Source organism: Chrysochloris asiatica, unplaced genomic scaffold (assembly GCF_000296735.1).
Source record: "Chrysochloris asiatica unplaced genomic scaffold, ChrAsi1.0 scaffold00111, whole genome shotgun sequence".
Lineage (NCBI taxonomy): Eukaryota > Metazoa > Chordata > Mammalia > Afrosoricida > Chrysochloridae > Chrysochloris > Chrysochloris asiatica.
The window spans coordinates 7,755,412-7,775,365 of NW_006408629.1; the positions used below are offsets into that span (position 1 = coordinate 7,755,412).

At 39.0% G+C, this 19,954-nt stretch overlaps 1 protein-coding gene across 1 annotated transcript in view; it reads right to left on the reverse strand.

Moving 5' to 3' along the window:
* ELL2 (elongation factor, RNA polymerase II, 2) overlaps positions 1-19,954 on the reverse strand; it is a 107,415-nt gene that overhangs the window by 11,792 nt on the left and 75,669 nt on the right. The window contains exons 3-7 of the mRNA XM_006867886.1: positions 16,807-16,928; positions 9,648-9,811; positions 3,408-3,667; positions 2,453-2,577; positions 2,190-2,280 (exon numbers count right to left, since the gene is read on the reverse strand). Coding sequence (XP_006867948.1) covers positions 2,190-2,280; positions 2,453-2,577; positions 3,408-3,667; positions 9,648-9,811; positions 16,807-16,928 — 762 coding nt within the window. The remainder of the gene's footprint in view (positions 1-2,189; positions 2,281-2,452; positions 2,578-3,407; positions 3,668-9,647; positions 9,812-16,806; positions 16,929-19,954) is intronic.

Below are 19,954 nucleotides of genomic sequence, written 5' to 3' on the forward strand. Positions count from 1 at the left end.
TAAAGTAAAATACACTTCCATCCCACTGTCTGAAAGCAGAACCTGCCAAATACCTCGTTTGGAGTACTTATTCAATTCTGTCTGATCATAGTGCCGCACCTTAAACTCCTACAGACCATGCCAAGTTATGTGGATTATACCACACAGGCATATATTCAATAGAGGTGGCCACCCTTGTCTGTTGGCCTCAGTTGACCTAGTTATATTAAGTGAAACGAGGAAGCAATTTGCACCACTTCACTAACTGAGAACTAACGATGGGTAGGTACAGGGCAATAAGCCAGCGCTATTTTAAATCTCCTCTAATGTGTTAAAATGCTCCTATTAAGAATATTTGGGCTGTCATTTATTCTTCCACCTGTCTTAAAATGGGAACAGCCAGCACTTTCAGAGTAATTTCTCTTAAGTATCTCCAGCTGTAGAAATGCTATCCAATGTTTTTTTTTGTTTTTTTTTTTTTCCCCCTTTAAATAGCTCTTCACTATATTGGAAGATAAATCTTAATCACTGGCCCACAAAAATGATGTGAAATTACTATTTACAATTTTTTAAAAATCATGCCAATATTAGTCCAATCCAGCAATAATAATAATAGCTTTCAAATTAGAAAGAAAATTCAGACAGTCAAAAAGTAGAGATGTAAATCCAATGTAACACAACACCATGCATTTCAGTTTAAAAGAAAATAGTCAAGTAACCCATTAATTTACTCTGTTTTCAATTTAGCACCATTTATTTAGCATCCAGTATAAAACTGGACTCCTGGAATGGCACTGTGGGATCAGCACTGGACTGGGAACTACAAGGTTCACGGTTCAAATCCACCAGCTGCTCTTTGGAAACCCTATACAGGATCGCAATGAGTAGGAACCAACTTGAAGGCACTTTAACAACAAATAACATTAGATCACCATATAAATAGCTTCAAAATAGTTGGTATTAAAAGTGGGCTTTTATAAACAGTGTATATGAAAGGACAGAACTCCTTATTTTTCTGTTTCCCATCTGTTCCTCCCAGTAGGTTTCTACCATTTTCTAATGGTCATGAAGCCCTGGGTGACAATCTTAGAATACAGCTAACATGTGGATAGCCTTTTGCCCAAGGCATGCTTACTGTTCCCCACACATCTGTCCACTTCTCCTTAATTCTTGGGAGGAGGCTCCAGAGAAAGAGCACTTGGTCAACAGGATACGGGGTGGGGCAGAGATTGTCCCACTGTCAGTATACAGGACAAAGAAGACTGAGTTTCAAGGCCAAATGTGAGATCTAGACAGCCTTGAGCTCTACACTGTTGTTGTTGTTAAGTGCATAGCAATTTTGTATAGGGTTTCCAAACAGTGGCTGGTGGGTTTGAACGACCAACCTTGTGGTTTGAAGTCCAGTGTGTATTCTACAGCTCCACACCAGGCGTCTGAGCTCTCTAGTACTGTCCAGGATTTTCCCACTTTCTTCCAGAATGGGACCAATCTCTTAGAAGAGCTCTAAGCTGGAGTGGAGTTGAATTGGGGATATTTTGATTGGATACCAATTGAGAAGTGCTTTAAGGAAACATCTATGAAAGATGTATGCAAAACATCTCCTCCCCTCAAGAACATTTTTCTGGACCCTGTTACAGGTAAAATTAAACATCATTAATTTTTCATATAATTCTGGGATTTGTCTTCTAGTGGGTTCAAATGGAAAAGCACATAATCTTACCACAAAATGTAAAATTTAATGGAAAAGCATGGTACACATTAAACACTTTGATAAAACAGTGTTGTGTAGTGGAGAGATAGGGTGAGTTACTGAGAACCTGGCTTCTAGACCCAGCTTTGCCACGAACTAGCTGTGTGACTTTGGGCAAGCTGTGAAACTTCTCTGGGCCTCATTTCCCTCACTTAAAAATTAGGGGGCCTGCCTTTGGAGATGTAATTTAATATATATGCCTGAGAGGGTTTTTTTGTTTGTGTGTTTTTTAAAAAAAGCTAAAGTGGATAAAAAGAAATACTTTTAACTGATGGTATATGGAGGGGATTATAATCAATGTAATGAAACAAGTTATATGAATGGTTGAATGTGAAACTGATGATGTGCCCTGTAAACTTTCACTCAATCCACAACAAAAACCTTAAATTAAAAAAAAAAAATTAGGGGGCCTGAAGGTACATACATTTCAGGTCTATGTGTCTACAGTTTTATAAAATACCTGAGAAGGAGAAGATGCAGCGTCTCTAGTAGAGCAAACAGGTGATTCTGAACGGCTGGTGCCAGCAGCATTCTGAGATGGATTGAGCTTTCTATAAAGGACACACATGTTCCAGGTTATGGAGAAAAATTTTAAATGCTTGTGATAGAAAGCTTACTCTTGTTTTTCTTTCCCATCTCAACACTAAAACAGCAATGACTAAAATAATGACCTATCTGCTTAATTTTTAGAGCCCTCTTCTCCCCCTCAAAAAAAGAACTTACCTAGAGAGCACCGCCTCCAATGCACGCCTGTCTATTTCATTGTATCCAGGCCAGTCTCTTTGAAGTTCCTTAAATACATAATCCTTCAAAGTGTACGAGAGGTCCTTAGGATTCAGATTGGCCACCTACCACATGATAAAAATACAGTATGAGATCTTTTTGCTACTTCTCAAACTAAGGAGTGTAGTGGTTACGAATCGGGCTGTGAACCGCAAGGTCAGCAGTTCGAAACTACCAGCGGTTCCATCGGAGAAAGATGAGGCGTTCTACTCCCGTATAGATTTACAGCCTCGGAAACCCTGTGCAGGGTCACTATGAGTCGGAACCGACTCCATGGCACTTAACAACAACAACAACCTAAAGCAGGCAGTCTTCTGGATTTATACTAATTGGTCCTCAAAAGACTGTTGATTTGTACGTTCTATATTTCAATAAATGCCATTCAACTTCATTTTTTATACATAAGAAAAAAAAAAAGAGAGAGCGCGAGATGGGCCACCTAATTATGGTGGATCTGAACGCTAATCAACAATTATGAGCTGAAGACTGCATGAAAAAAATAGGGAGCTACAGTCTGACAAACAACTGACTTTAACAGAATTCTTTTTTACTCAGTTGTCTTGACAGCAACTGGTTTTTTACCTTTATACTTTGTTGCTGTATACTGTTGTTAAGTGCCATTAGTTGGTTGGTTCTGACTCATAGTGACCCTGTATAGGATTTCTGAGGCTGTAAATCTTTGAGGGAGCAGAAAGCCTCAGTAACTGATCACATTTAATAATTTATACACTCATAGCCTTGAATGTAGACAAACAAATGATCATGGGACCCAGTGTAAACTGTAAACTGATTAGTAGGTTAAAATAGCCTAACTTCTACCAACCTATTTAGTGGAGTTGTGTAATGTATTTTATCAGTGAAGGTGAGTGGAAACCCTCTCTGCAGCTGTCCTTACCTGTTGCAGAATTGTGCCGAGAGAGTTCTTGTCTTTCTGATTGACTCCATCTTTCTGCAGTCGAGCGAACAGCTCAGGTTTCTTGTAGGTCTTCAGCGCCAGTAAGTGGATCACCCTGTCCCGATATGGCCGCTGAGAAATACTACTGCTGCTGTGTGTCTTTCGAATGGTATTCGCAGGGTTCATGGGAGTTGACCTTTTCCTCTCAGGCACTGCGTCTGCAACAGCTTGAGGCGCTTTCCGAATTTGCACTCTCTTCCCTAAAGTCCCATGGAAACAACACTGTTAGGCATTTGTGGGCATCAGTATACACTGAGCATCTTAGTTTCCAGATCTCTGATTCAGGTACCACTTCATTTCTGGTAGTGAATAAAGGCCACTTTATTTCATTTTTTACTTTAAAGGTAAATGTAAATAATATTTCTTCAAATCAAATTCTGCTTTTATATGACACATATTAATGAGGCAAATGAATATAAATGGCCTAAATTAGAACTTTCTTTGATGGAAAACACTACAAGTGTATTATGGCCGCTTAACTATACACACACAACAAACTAGTGAGACAAACTGTAGCAACAGACAGAAGTTTTAAAACTTTAAGTTGATATAAATGGGAAAAGGTAATTATGATGTTCACCTATGCTATTTACAGAACTGCAATCTACAGGTTCTAGGGCATTTCTGGAAAGTGGACATGAGAGTAGTGGACGTGGTGAAATGTCAGCACCACTAGTCGCCCCTTATTAAGAACCCACTCCCTGCCTGAGCTGGCCATTAAAGCCTCATGGATTCAGCACTATGGGAGGAAAGGTTTGGAGTAGGATCAACATTCACTTGGGCACTATATTCCAGGTCATAACAAATTTTAAGATTCAAACACACACACCCTACCAACACCCCTCAGCCAACATAAAACAATTTCAGAGGGAAATTTCTCCTATGTAGTGTTGAAACTACACATGTCAGCACAGGACAATGGTAAAACAACAACAACAAAAACAAGGCCTTTGTGCCTTCCTTACACAGGCTGACAAATGTCATCCATGCAAATAACCCACTTTCTGCTTAGATTTAACACTGACATTTGGCAGTGTCCTGGTATGGTGTTGTGGGATAAAGCACGGGACTGCAAGGACAGTTTGAAACACAAGGTTGAAGGTTCAAATTCTCCAGTCACTTCTTGGAAACACTATACAGGGTAGCTATGAGTTGAAACTGACTAGATGGCAACTAACAAAAACAACTTCTAGAAAATGTAGTGAGTTGAAGTGACCCAGACACTATGTTTCTATGTGATGCTACTCACTGATGACACCTGGTAACCATTCCTTGCTGCAGGAATACAAACTAGAATGAAAGTGTCTAAGACCCTCATTCTGAAATCTCTGAAGTAGGATCTTACAGCTCATTTACTACATCTAAGCCCCGACTCTATGTCCTCTCGTTAAAGTGGGAGACATACAAAGAGAACAGCTGCATTAGGAACAATGAATGAGTAAAAGCAGTTTCTAAGCTGTGGTATGAGGTGAGAACAGATCAATAGGGCAGCAGAGCACACAACAGTAACGCTATCCATGTTGGGATCCCCAGGTTTGAAAAAAAAGAGGCTATTTGTTCTGACATAACAAATTTAGAATAAAGCAGAGAGTATGAATGCTTTCATAAAATCTGCACTAGATCTTGTATCTCTTAACCATCCGGACATAACCAATTACAAATATCACATCAAAATATGATACAACAAAGGAAGTCAATATTTATGCTAAGAAAAAGTTCCTATGTTCTTCCTATGTTCCCAATGTCAGTTGGGTCAATGTCAGCTGAGAGGAAAACTAGTATTTATCACCTGCTAATAATGTGTATGAAGCTAATAGCTTCCTAGACATCTGATGAAGTTTGATAGCTATCTGACAAGTTAGACATTGACCCCATTTGACACAAGAGAAAATTGAGGGTGGGCAGAGAATGCTTTTGGGCTAAGATCACAAACACCATGACTTCCAGCAAGGAAGGCAAACAAAAATAAAAACAGAAATTAACAGTCCTGCCACTGTGTTCCAGGCTGCCCTGCCTCCTCTGTTCCTCTGTCTCAGGAGGGCCTTCGAGGTCTCCTGGGTTTACCTTCACCTTCCTGAAAGCAGGCACAGGGAAAACAAATAAGAAGGTGAACTTTGTCCTTCAGAGGGGTCTAAGTACGCTGTCTGCTAAGACTTTCAGGTCTGGTCAGGAACAGGACATGAGTGGAGTCTTACTTGTAGCCTAGTACTAGGCTATCATCTCCCCATGAGTCTCCTAATCTCAATATATTCATTTTACCTTATTTTTTCTTTTAACAGCCAAGTCATAGGATAAACCATTTCTTTGAATGCTGAAAGAACCCAGCCACAGTGGGCTACTGAATTATAATAAAAAAACACTTACTTCCTCCCTCTTATCCTATCCCTTTTGTAACTATTCAAGCAGGAAAAGATAGATGAAGAAAACATCAATTACAGAAGTATTTAGAAAGCTGAAGTTTCAAAGAAAAATGTAGAGCAGGAAAAGTTAAGTTCAAAGTGGGCAGAAGAAAGGCTTTTATTTTTATTTTTTGCCTCAGAAAAACCCTTTTTAATAAAGCCTATGGGAGAATCTAATTCTCTTCCCAGACCCAACTGCTAATCAATTCCCTGGGCTCCTTATATAAACAGCAGCAATGGGTCCGACAGGACTGGGTAATCTGGGACTATATATGAATCCCTGTTTCATAACAAGGAATCTACTTTGAGCTTCTCCATTTAATATGAGATGGTAGAAGTATTTACCCCTCAGTGTAACAGCTCTGAGTGAACAATCTGAAATAAAGGTGTTTAAACAGAACATCAGGAAGACAGCAGAGAGTATGGCTGCCTTCTGCAATTAGTTTCTGTTCTGTGGAACCTGACCAGAAACTCTGGCAACATTAATTTAAGCTTTAAAAACACTGGTAGATTTGTGATGGTGATGTGACACAATCATGGTTAAAATCCAGAAGAATCCATTTTCACTGTTTGACAACTGTGATCAATTAAATGAGTTTGGTTGGCAATTTTATACTTAAATAAATGCTAAGATGTATAAAAATTGCAATTCTATAGAATTTCACAATTTAGATAAGAGTGAGCAGACTTGTTTTTGTTGTTAAATGCTGTTGAGTCAGTTCCAACACATAGAGACCCTGTATAGGGTTTCTAAGAAGCAGCTGATAAATTTGAACTGCCAACCTAGTAGTTCAAACCTACACCTTGCGGTCCAGTTTCGTGGTGATGCTTACTGTTATTTAAATAAAGGGGAGGGATCCTCACAAATCTACAACATTCAGCACAGATATAAATCTCATGACTAGGAATAGAAATATTACTGAAAAATAATCATTATGATTTCTTGGTGAGAAAGCCTCTCCAAGCAATATAGTTATTGTGTTCCCCCAGCCCACAGCTGAGAATAGGGTAGCAGAAGCTGATATTTCAGGTCAGGTGACCCCGTGGAACACGGTCCTCATCATCTTAAGCTGGACTGATGCCCTGGTTCAGCTGCCAGTGGTTGGCCTGGCATAATGCCACCACAACACCACACTGGGGCCAATATTGTTACCATACATCCTGAAAGAACCTTTGTTCTGTAGGTACCTCTGAGCTAGCACAGGTGAGCTTTTAATTTCATTTTATATGATATATTCAAGTATGACCTAAAGAGATGCTTTCTACTGTCTTAAGAAAAAAACCTAACTTATTAATGAGGTCATACCCGAATTATGTATTATGTGATGACATCAACAATGTGATATACAAAATTAAGATGAGACTCAAGTGACCTCAGAGGGTGGTTAGGAGATTAGATGAGTGTTAAACGGTGCTTTGCACATAGCAAGCACTTAATAAGTGCTGGGTAAAATTACTAATAAAGGATGACTGAGTAGGCATTTTAAAGAACTTACAGAGTCATATAATTTTCAGATAATGAAAAAAGTAGGAGGACACAAACTGAATTGCCTAGAAGGAAACATATGGTAGAGAACTAACAAAAGACAAGGTTAAAAGAAAAAAGACTATAACACGATATAACAAAGTACAGTGAAAACAAATGAAAAGCTTGGAAAAGTCAATCAGGATATGAGAGTCTTTTGCTCCCCTGAAGTTAGAATCAGACAGATTTTTATTTTTTATTAATAGCAGTATGTGCAGTTTTGAACTCTGAGGTGCAGAATTGTCAACAAGAGAAGAACAATAAAAATAATTAAAGGGTTGGGACACAGTCCATATGAAGTAAAGTTAAAAGGAGCTGAGGATATTTGGCTTGGAGAATAAAAGGCTCAGGAGGTTAATGAGAATATTTAAGACCAGAGGAGAACATTGTGCTGGGATGGTGAGTGGCTAAGGCACTGAGGACAAAGCAAAAAGAAGTAGCTAAAGAGAACACAGGCTGGAAAGGAAACACTCACTTAATGCAGGGCTGAGACAGAAGAACATGTAAGTGGAGTGAGGGTGGACAGCTAAGAACGGTGCAGATGCAATAATCTCAATTTTCTGGTGTCAGTGTGAGTGTGTGTATGATCAGTAGTGCCCATAATAAACTCTTTTGCTTTTCTAGATCTCAAAAGTACTAGGGAGTGTATGGTTTGGGGGATTCTGAGTGTTGAAAAGTTTGTTGTATAAGCTACACATGAACTGTACTGGGCAAAACAAAAACACACGACCATATGGACAATCAAGGATCATCAATGAAATAGTGTGTGCAGTAATCAATTCTAATTTTCAAGCTTTCACTGGGAAGAAAAATATGCTGATGATTTTCATTCCTTTGTCAAACATAATGGTGGTATTGGGCAGAATATTAAAAAAAAAAGTTGTTTTTTTTTCAAAGTACAGGAACAGATAATTCATAGATATACTTATATGTATGTGTGACAGACCTTGTGCATTTAAAAAACAACTTGAAATTTAGCCTATGAGCATAGAAAGTTACTTTGAAGGTAAAGAGAAAGAAAGAAGGCTTGAAGCTGTTACTTTACTCAGCAGGAAAGGGAAATTTCTCACTGCTGGTAACTTACTGGGCAAGGAACTAGACCCCATGGGTACAGATACCTGGGGAAGCCATGAATTGTTGTTAAACCAAACTAAATGTATCTAAGCTAAGCACCAAGTCCCAGGAGCTTTGACTGTGTTCCAAAGAAATACTTATTAAAGACACTGGTAGAGCTTCTCAAAGATGAATGTATCAACAGTGGGAAAAGAGAGAGAAATCATACCAAGTCATGACATGACTCTTCAAGAGACTTTTTCTGAGAGCATTTGAATTTTCAAATTAATATCCTTTCATGATTTACTATACTGTGATTTATGTTATAAAACTGTTCAAGGCTTAACAGAGTTCATCTTCACTTTTGTTAATGCTGGTAAAAGTCACTGTGGATCAACTCCTTAAAATTAGTAGGGTGAATGCTCACAAAGTATAGAGTAATGGTCTAGTTTTGCATTTTCCCTTTAGTATGCTACACACTGGAGCAAGCTGATGATAAGATGGGGGTAGGGGTGGTCCTTTAATTAATGGATAGATGCAGAACCATAAATGGCTTCACAATTGAGGTGCCAAAAAAACATGACCCTAATACTTTGTTGCAAACATATTTCATACTTTTGCAGTGAAAATTCCATTGGAAAGGTAAGCAAAAATCCCAACCATTAGGCTGTCAAATCATAAATTCTACTAATAGACTTCTCCGTAAAAATAAGCCTAGAAAAGTGTAAAACAAGAACCATATCATCCATTATTGGAATTCCATCATCTAGTGACACTTAGAGGAGTCCTGGTGTGTCAGACTGCAAAGTCATCTGAACTGCAAGGTCGGTGGTTCAAGCTTACCAGCTGCTCCTTGGAAACCCTATACAGGGTCACTATGGATCAGAATCGATTTAACGGCACTTAACAACAACAGAGTAACATTTAACAACAACAACAAGTGTCTGAGAAAATATAACAGCAGCATCATCAGTATTGCAACCTTGTATAATAACTTGACCAGATCCCAATATTGTAAAATAATGAGCAATCAAAATTTAGGAAACAAGTAAAATCTGTTCATCATTTACTAGAGATAATGTATAGAGAACAAATGACTTTTTTTCTTTTATTTATTAAGTTAACATTTACCAGTTATTTACCTACAGTGATCTTGAAGTATTCTTATCAGTCAGCAAGAGGGAAGAAGAAATCTCTACCAACCTACATATGGTCCACCAGGTTTGATAACTTTTGTGCTCCGGTTGCGGGATTCCTCCTCTGCCTGGGTCATTCTTTCTCGTGTCATCTGATACGAATCGTTGGTTGCACACACTGTAATTTTATCTTGTATAAACCCCAGGCAATTGAGCTGGGATGCTCCAGAGCTGTCAGGTAAGACCGTGACATTATTAGTGATGGCCCTCACTTTGCACAGTAAAGGCAATCCTAAAATTAGCAAATAATCACAGAAATCTGCAATCCTAAAATAAGCAATGTACTGATTTAAAATGTAAATTTTGTTAATGTTCTTCTTCCTCATTTTATATCTCAGTTTTTTGTTAATATTCTTAATTGGTTAGCTGGTTATATGCTGTGGAGTTGGTTCCCACTAATAGTGACACTGTACAAGGTTTCTGAGGCTGTAAATCTTTATAGCAGTAGAAAGTCTCATTTTTCTCCTGCGGAACGGCTGTAGTTTCCAGCTGCTGACCTTGAGGTTAGCAGACCGATTCGTAATCACTCCGCTATGAACTCTCTGAGACCAAACCTAAGACATTTATTTATTTTTTAAAATCAGTATTTGGAGCTAAACACAGAGCACTAGTGGGTGTTATAGCCTCACTTTTATCTAATGGTCAGCTGTTTTTTTAAAGAATTTTCTATCACTGAATGCTGAAAGGTTTACTTTTAATTTTTAATAAAATATTACTTTTAAGGGTAAAATACTGACAAACATTAGAGCTTACTTTAGTATAATTATGCCTAAGTTTCTAAACATGTGTAGAACTTATATTTGTTAACTCTCTATATAGGGTCATTTAACTGACTCGATGGCACTTAACAACAACAACAACAACCAACTTACATAGTAGAAAATAATGGGCAAGAGATTTTTGCAGCAATATTTAAAAACAACTTTTAATTAATCCATAATGCGTATTATGGGAGCACGGTGGTTCTATACGACAAGCACTGGCCTCTGATGCACAAGGTCTGTGGTTTGAACCTACTGGTCACTCCGCAGGAGAAAGGTGAAGCTTTCTGCTCTCCTGAAGACTGAAAGCCACAGAAATTCTATACAGGATAGTTATGAGTCGGAACCAACATGATACTTAACAACAGTGAATTTTTTCCAAAAAATAAAAATAACCCCAGGTAGTGTAGTAGATTAAAGCTGGGCTCAAACCGCAAGGTCAAATCTACCAGCCATTCCACGGGAGAAAGATGAGGCTTTCTGCTCCTGTAAATTTTACAGCCTCAAAAACCCTGTACAGGGTCACTATGAGTGGGAACCAACTCCATGGCACACAACCACCACCACCACCACTGTATAATATTACACTGACCCTGATGGTGGCTCTGCTGCAAAGTAATTTGCTAATAGTACGGATCATTGATGGAGCCTTGATGACACAGTGGTTAAAGTGCTTGGCTGCAAACCAAAATGTTGACAGTTCAAACCCACCCACAGCTCCATGGGAGAAAGATGTGGCAGTCTGCTTCTGTAAAGACGTACAGTCTTGGAAACTCTATAGGGCAATTCTACTCTGTCCTGTAGGATTGATACGAGTTGGAATTGACGATGGCAGTGGGCTTGATTTGCTGGGTTATATTCATAACTGTAATGTTAAAAGAAATTACTGTAGCCTTTTAAAAAACTGGAATTAAAAGTAATGAGAATGCTACTGCTGCTTTGCTACTGTATTTTCAAACTTACTTGAAAGTATCTTTGTTATAATTTTAAGAAATAAGGATTTAACTTTTTATATAAATTTCTAATAAGCATCTTTACAAATACTATATATTTCTTTAAAATCAGTTTATTTTTAAAATCATAAACATTTCCTGGGCGGAACACTTCATGCCGGGCTACCAATGAGGCTCTGAGAAAATGAATGTGCCCAGGACTAAGCCTCCTTTATGGAGCTCTCTGTCTAGTTGGTGACAAGGACAGACAAACTGAAAATGACAATACAGTATGGTGAACACCAAGGATGCAGGGGACCACCCAGGAAGGGCACCTCACCTGGATTTGTGGGTGAGGTAAAGGCTTCCCATAGGAAGTGATGACCAAGCTCTTTTAGATAAGAATGAATGTACAAGTGGGAAAAATGAAATGTGTTTTACAATACCCAACCTGTGCTTAGCAGAAGCTAGGCTTTGCAGTTTGGCACTGCCAAAAAGAGTTGGAAAGGAAAATTAAAGACTGGAAAAGGAATGACAAAGCATATCACCCAAGGCTTCGGAGGTCATGTTATAGATACTAGATTTGACCGACCCCAGGACTAACTAAGGCTGAAAAAAAAAAAAAGGAGAGACAATATCTTATTTTACATATTAAAAAACTAAGGACAGAGAGTATGTAGGGTAGATGGAAAAGGGAAATGGACAAGAGTGAATGCAGGAAGTGAGTTGAGAGATTATTGAAGGACTATAGTGAGTGCAGGGGCAGTATGTGATGGTTTAAACCAGAGTAGGGCAGCAAGATCCGTAGACAAATTCCAGAGATAGTGGGAAGGCAGAATCTACAGGATTTTATCAATGATTGGATGTTAGGAGGAGACAGAGATGCTGCCTGCCCAAGGGTACTAGGCATGTGGAGCTGCCGTTTATTGAGACACACACCAGAGGAAGAAGGGCAGGTAAGAGTTAAAAGTCTGGAGAGAAAATGAATTCAGGGTTGGACATGGTGACTTCTGAAAGAAGAAGAGATCTCTGGCAGAAATCAACTGTGAAGGACACCAATTGCTCCACAGAACCCAATACAGGGTGGCTATAAGTCAGAACTGACTCGATGGCACTTAACAACAACAACATTATCAACAACAAGAGACTGAAAAGGCACAACCACAGAGGTAGGAGGGAAATCAGCAGAGTAGTGTAGCACAGAAGCCACTGGATAAAATGCTTCGAGCAAAGAGCAGAAACAAGTACAAAATAATACAGAACCAAAACATCCATTAAGGACTCTAGTAACATAGTGGCTAAGTTCTTGGCTGTTAATCAGAAGGCTAGCAGTCTGAATCTACCAGAGGCTCAGTGAGAGAAAGATGTGATAGTGAGCTTCAAAATAATTAGTTTTGGAAACGCTATAGGGCAGTTCTACTCTTTCTTAAAGAGTCACTATGAATTGGAACTGACTCAATGGCAACAGGTTTTTTTTTGTTTGATAGTATCCATTGCATTTAAGAAGGCTACCGGCCACCATAGTGGTGGTGGTAATGTGCCGTGAGTTGGTTCTGTAAAGGGTTTCTGAGGCTGTAAATCTTTACGGGAGCAGACAGCCTCATCTTTCCCCTGCAGAACAGCTGGTAGTTTCGAACTGCTGACCTTGCGGTTCGCAAGGCTACCATGGTAGAGTAGTTTGAATGGAGTGGTGGGACTGATACCAGATTTCAGGGACTATAGTGAGTGCAGGGGGGGTTATTCTTTCTTTTTTTTTTCCAAACAAAAGATTCCACAGCCCCCCCCCGACAAAAAAAAACAAAAAAAAACAAAAAAACCCCCACAAGAAACAAAAACCGTGAAAGAGGTAAAGAAGGAAGTGAGTGAGGGAAGAAGGCAAAGAGGAAGGGAGAGAGAAAATACTAGAGAGTACAGTTTACTTACTGAAGAGGAAGAGGATGGGAACCCTCAGGGGAAGAAGGATGGAGGGTAAAGGTGGGAAGAAAGGACTATTGTAGAGTGAAGGCTTGGAGGTAAATAGCTTACACATCAATATTCTCCCCATAGTATTTACACTAAGTAATTTTCATAATGAACCAATATCAATCAAGATAAAGTTTCTACTTATACCATGCCAAGATGAGGAAACAAAGTAATGTTAAACCTTCTAGGTAAAAAGAATTCTTCACTTATCCCTTTTCAACTCAGTTATCTTAAAAGCATAGATACTCTGACACATGTGAACAGACTTTCTTTAAGTCTAGCTCACTGTTTCCCATACTTGAGCATGCATTACTGTACAAGGGGACTTGCCCCAAATGATGTATTTTCACTAAGCCTGTTTGGAATGGTTATTTTGACTGTGGTATTTCTTTCATTTTATAGTTGAGCACTCTGTGGTTCAAAGTAATTTAAAACAATAAGAAATGGGATGAATTAATACAGAATTTTGAGCATTTATTTACTGTGCATCTCTATTGAGCTTAGTCTGCACTGTGAGACTCGGAAGAGAGTAGAAGAAAGCCCCTGCCCTTAAGAAGCCTGGACTGTTGTTGAAAAGGTCCTTGGGGAAAACAATTGCCAGGTTGAGACCACATCATTTTATAAAGCACATGGGATGACACTAAGAGGATACACTAACATTTTTCTGTTAAGTGCCATGACTCCGACTCATAGTGGCCCTGTGTAGGGTTTCCAATGAGCAGCTGCTGAGTTTGAACCGCTGACTTTGAAGTTCACAGTCCAGTGTTGATCCTACAGCGCCATACCACAAGCCCATATATGAACATATTTGCCCCAATTTTCCCACAAACATGTTTGTTTGTTTTTTTCTCTTGGCTGCATGATAGTTTTGTAAGGGACCTTAAATTGTTCTCTAAACAAGTAAGGTAGAAACAAGCAAACACACAGGTTATTTAAGATGTAAGGATGAAACTGTGTTATGATAGTATGACTTAGTTTGAGTAGGAGATTAAGTTCTTTAAAAAAGTTCTTAGGGGAGCATAGTTTTATTTGATGTCAGATGTTCTCATTATAGAATGTTTTCACTATTGAAGACAAGCCTTACATGGAATGCACCAACAATTAGAAATTGGTACTCTGTGGTGTGTAAAAAACACTGGACTAAGAGTTAAGAGAACTAGTTCTTACCCAGCCCTGTAAGTAACTAGTTATGTAACTGTGGGTAAGCCACCTGTGAAATGAAGAGGATGAACTACACAATCACTACAAACCACCCCCTCCCCCCCAAAAAAAAAAAACCAAAAAACAAAACCACCAAACCTCTCGCTGTCTAGCCATTTTGGGCTTAGAGTGATCCTGTAAGGACAGATCCAAACTACAGAAGCAGATTGCTACATCTTTCTCCTGAGGATGACTACTGATGGATTCAACCTGCCGAACTTTCAGTTAGCAACCAGTAGTTTAACCATTGTGCACCCGGGTTCCCTACACAATCAATGAGCATCCTGGAACTTGGTCACTGTGTAATCTACAACAGTGCTGTTCAACAGAACTTCCTACAACAGTGGAAATGGTCTCTATCTGTGCTGTCCAATTGGGCTGGCCTGTGAAACTGGGCTAGTGTGTATGAAGAACTCAATATTAATTTTAATCTACTGAAATTCAAATAGTCATTCATGTAGCTAATGACAAACAAAATGAATAGTGCTGAAGAGTCTATATAATCCATAGTACACGCAATTTATACCAAAAAAAATGAAAGCTGGGAAAAGGGGACTGAACAATTTTATTTTAGAAAGCAAAATTAATATTTACTCAGGAAAAAATGGCAGATTAAGGTGAAAAAACAAAAAAGTATTTAACACATCAAAAAGCCCACTGCCTTCCAGTCAATTGCAATTCCCAAGGACCTTAAAGTAAAACTGTTCCCTAGCATTCCTGAAGCTGTAAATTTTTACAGCTACAGACAACCTCATCTTTCTACTGCAGTAGGGCTGGTAGGCTCTAACTACCAGCCTTTCAGGTACCAGCCCAACATTTAGACCGCTGTGGTTACGAATTGGACTGCTAACCCCAAGGTTGGCGGTCTGAAATGACCAGCTGTTTCGTGGGAGAAAGATGAGGCTTTCTGCTCCTGTAAAGATATGCAGCCTTGGAAACCCTGTGCAGGGTCACTGTGAGTCGGAGCTGACTCCATGGTACTTAACAACAACAACCAACAAGGCTCCTTATTAACAAGCTATTTAGTTACCTTAAAGGGAGGAGAAATGTGAAATTCTTTCAGCAAAGTGTCTTATTTTGTATCTGTGCCTCCAGTTTCTCCCAACTGCTTACCGAGTTTCAAGTACTACACAGTTAGAGAGAGCCATGGATGGTGGCAGTACATTGGGGCAGTATCACAGGGGTATACACTGAGGAAATGAGGCAGCCCTCTCTGAGAGGCTGGGGGCTCCAAAGCCTTTCTCCATTCACAGATGAACAAACTGCCCATACTCAAGGGGACCATTCTTTAATCAGAAACAACCACAGCAAAGAAAAGTGAAACAAGTCGCTTATTATTTACTGAGGACCTAAGTAAATAAAGGGTCCATGGTACCCTGGGGGTTTGGGTGTGTATTCTTGCCCTCCCCCTCCCTTTATTTTTCTAATTTTAATCAGGACTAATAAAGAAGGGACTGCTATTCTGGGGATAATTTCTAGTTTTCATTTTGTCATGAAATAAATATTTTTAAACTCTACCTTAAAACAGGTTTGCAAGGGAAAGAGGGTAGGGCACATACAATGCATAGTTCTATATTTTTAAATTAAACTCAAGGATGCTATACGGCACTCCTTCCTCCTTGTGTTTATCATTTCCTTTGTCCCGCTTTCCTCGCACTTTCTATCTCTCAGTTTTATACCTGGGCAGATGCTGCCCTCTGACCTTCTATGTTGCCTGTTGTAGGGAGTATGTATCCCCCTGTTGTTATTGCTCACCTTACAGTCCCTGTCTATTGTTTAGCTGAAACTTGAGCCATGGGGGAGGGGTATGTGTGTGTCACAGGGATTCAGTTCCAAGCTTCAAGGGTGACTATGGTCCATAGTCTGGGGCTACAGGGGTGGGTGCTACAAGTCTCTATTAGACCAGTAAGCCTGGTTATAAGGCACTCTCCTTTAAAGGCAGTATAAAATCTTTCCAAAAAAAAAAAAAAAAAAATGTGCTGTGGTCTGAACCACAATGTCAGCGGTTCAAGCTCACCTGCTGCTCCTTGGAAACTTTATACAGGGTCACTATGGGTCAGAACCAACTAGACACACATAACAATGTGATGGTTGGATTGTGGTTATGGATAACTATGTATATAAAATGATTTTGTGGGCCTTATAAAGCCTGAGGGCCAGACATTACCCACCCCTAATTAAATAAATGGATTCTGAAAATTTGGTTCAGTATGTATATACTTATGAAATGACTACCATAAATTAATTTTTTTAAAAAGGTCTTCTCATATAAAAATAATTTTCCATTCAGCATACCTTGAAAAGTACTTACCTTGAGAATGTTTGCTGGATGCAGTCAAAGCTGCCCTGAGGGTTGTCTTTACCCACATTAGATACATAGAAGTTAAAGGTATGTACTTCATTGAGGGGATCAACTTTGGGAATTTTGACAAGCTAGAATGAAAAAAAAAAAAAGAGAGAGAAACACTTTACAGAACAGAATACCCAGTTTACCATACAGTAGTCTGTTTTTTTTTAAGTTGCTTTCATTTCTCATCAAAGTCTTGCTAGGCACCTTTCTAGCATTTGAATAATCAAATCAATCAAGGAAGCTAGCAAGCATGCCTATAGTTCTGTCACATTCTTATTTCCATTTTCTACTTTTATGCATCAATAATCATTTCTCCTTCATAATCAATTTATAAGAAGAACCCTCTTCATTACAAATTAGCAGATCATTACAGTTCACCTGAAGAGTTATTAGTGAATTTGCTTTGCTTTTAAAAAAAACTCCTGCTGTTGTTGTTGTTGTTGTTGTTAGGTGCCATCGAGTCAGTACTGACTCACAGTGATCTTATGCACAGCAGAACGAAACACTGTCTGATCCTGGGTCAACCTCACTACTGTTGCCAAGCTTGAGTCTATTGATGTTGCCACTTGGCCAATCCATCTCATTGGGGATCTTCCTCTTTTCTCTGACACTCCACCTTACCAAACATGATCTCCTTCTCCAGCGACTGGTCCCTCCTGACAATATGTCAGAAGTATGAGAGACGAAGCTTGGCCATCTTGACCTCCAAAGAGCACTCTGGCTGCACTTCTTCCAAAAAAAACCTCTTGGAGATACATAAATTGTGGTTTTGGCCTCCATGACCCCCTGGCTAAATTGCTTCTAGATATTTAAATGGTCTCTGGGATAGAGTTCATACCTAAATCTTTTACTTGTTTACTACATATGCAGTTCATTCTAATGCTTACTTTTCTAAGAAATATATTTTAAGAAAAATAACCAGTAGTCTCCACTGCAGCATAAGGTTAATATCCATTGCATTCACAATCAAAATGCAGCCAGGGCATTTCTCCATGCCCTGATTCCCTTACTCAATCGTGGTCACAGTTAAAGAACAGGGTCAGCAGCCTACAGAAGTAATTCTGCAGGGCACTCCCACACTATGTTGTGGAACAAGCAAACACGTTTTCTACAATCTTGGTCAAGGTCTAGTTTCCCTATTCGATGTGAAGGCCCATGAGAGAAGACCCAGGGTCGCTATACATGACCGAGTGCACACACTTTCTTGGTACCTGGTAGGAGCACAATACATTTCTGTGAATGGATTAATCAGAAACTTCTTACTGTTTTTCAACTATGCCACCCTTCCCAGCTCCTAAGAGTTTTTTTTCCTTTGAACCTGTAAGGGATATGACCATCTTAAGTGATATGATAAAAACAGCTTATTAGTAAAGATACAAAATCTGACTTTCCCCCTACTGGTCCCCAACATACAGTAGACAGTCGAGAAAGGAGAGAAATGTTTTAAAATCCTTATTTCTCCCTGAAATCTATCCTTTCCATTACTAGAAGATTAAGGCTCAGGTATGTGAGTGTTAAAAAGTAAATATGTCACTTTGATGACTAAGGTGTGCCTGGCCCAACCCATGGTATTTTCCATTGCCTAGTATGCATGTGAAAGTTAGATAATAAAAAAGAAAGACTGAAGAAGAATTGATGCATTTGAATTCTGGACCCCCAAGAAAGTCCTGGTGTGGCTCTATAGTTTGAGTTATCATATCACCCGGTCAGTATGAACTACAAAGTCAGCAGTTTAAACTCACCAGCTACTCCTCGGAAATTCTATACAGGGCCGCTATGAGTAGGAAATGACTCGATGGCATTTGGAGACAATTTGCAGTATTTGGAACATACTAGACTTGCAATCTTTTTTGAAGGAGTGAATGAATAAAGAAAAGAAAATAATCTTTTCAAGAAGCACAAAGCGCTTGAAAAATGAAGAGTAATAAGAATCCACAGAACTTCCATTATTGATGAATTTAAACTATCTTTGATTGCCGATTTAAATTTGTACCAGTTCCTAGAATCACAAGTTTCTACATATTGTCTGCTCTATAAATAATACTTTTGGGCTCTACAGTACTCCTTTATTTACTCAAGTTGTAAAATGCTAACACTCTGCAAACAAGTCTAACTTACTGTCTACAAGTAATCATCATGCTAGCTACAGGGTGCACAAGCTCAGTGTCTAGTCGGCACATAAATATTTGTGGAATAAAACACATTTTCCCCCCTATGTAATTGTATAAAAATGGGGGCGAGCAGGAGCCAAATAAAAACATAATAAAGTCCATGTGCTTGCTAGTGTAACAGCTCTTACTGATGGCTGTTCTTATTTTTCTGAGGGTAGCAGTTCTTTGCCAAAAGAGAAAGGATATGCACTCTGGTCTAAGACTACTTAAGGCTTGAGAGAGGAGATGAACGGGTATGAAAGGTGTGGATGCCTAAATGAAATCCCCTCCCCTCCCAACACCTAATCCATATAGGAAGAACCTGGTTGGGGAGATTTTTACAGTAGTTGAGACCTCATCTTCATGTTAGTTTGTGGCCTCCACAAAGGCCTGAACGTCTTTCTTCCTGGGCAGTTCAGAAGCACAGAAGACTGCCCCTTTGGGGAGATTATAAATCACATTTCTAAAAAGTAGTACCATACACTCTTTGTATTTTTCAAGAGTGAGTAGAGTCTGTATACAAATATACTCTACAAATGTGTTCTTTTACTGAAAAGTTATTTACTGGAATCCTTAAAGTTGGAAGTCTATACACTAACCCACTATATTAAATGATATTAAAGGGAAATTCTTAACAAAGCTTTATGTTATTTAAATGTATGCTTTTCCTCTCTCACCCCCTAAAGCCCTATCCTCCTTATGTAACATTCACAGTTTTAAGACACAAATTGGACCTCCCGATCCATTCTGAAGGCAAACCCTTTGTGTTTAATTATCAACCTAAAGTTGGCAATTCAAACTCACTCAGAGCACCCAGATAGGCCTGGCAATGACAGCCAAGACCACTCCAAGGAGCAGTTCTACTCTGCAACACCGAGACACCAGGAGTCACAATCGATTCGACAGCATTGAGTTTGTTTTTCCTTTTTGGCATACATGTTTTCCATATAAATTTTAAA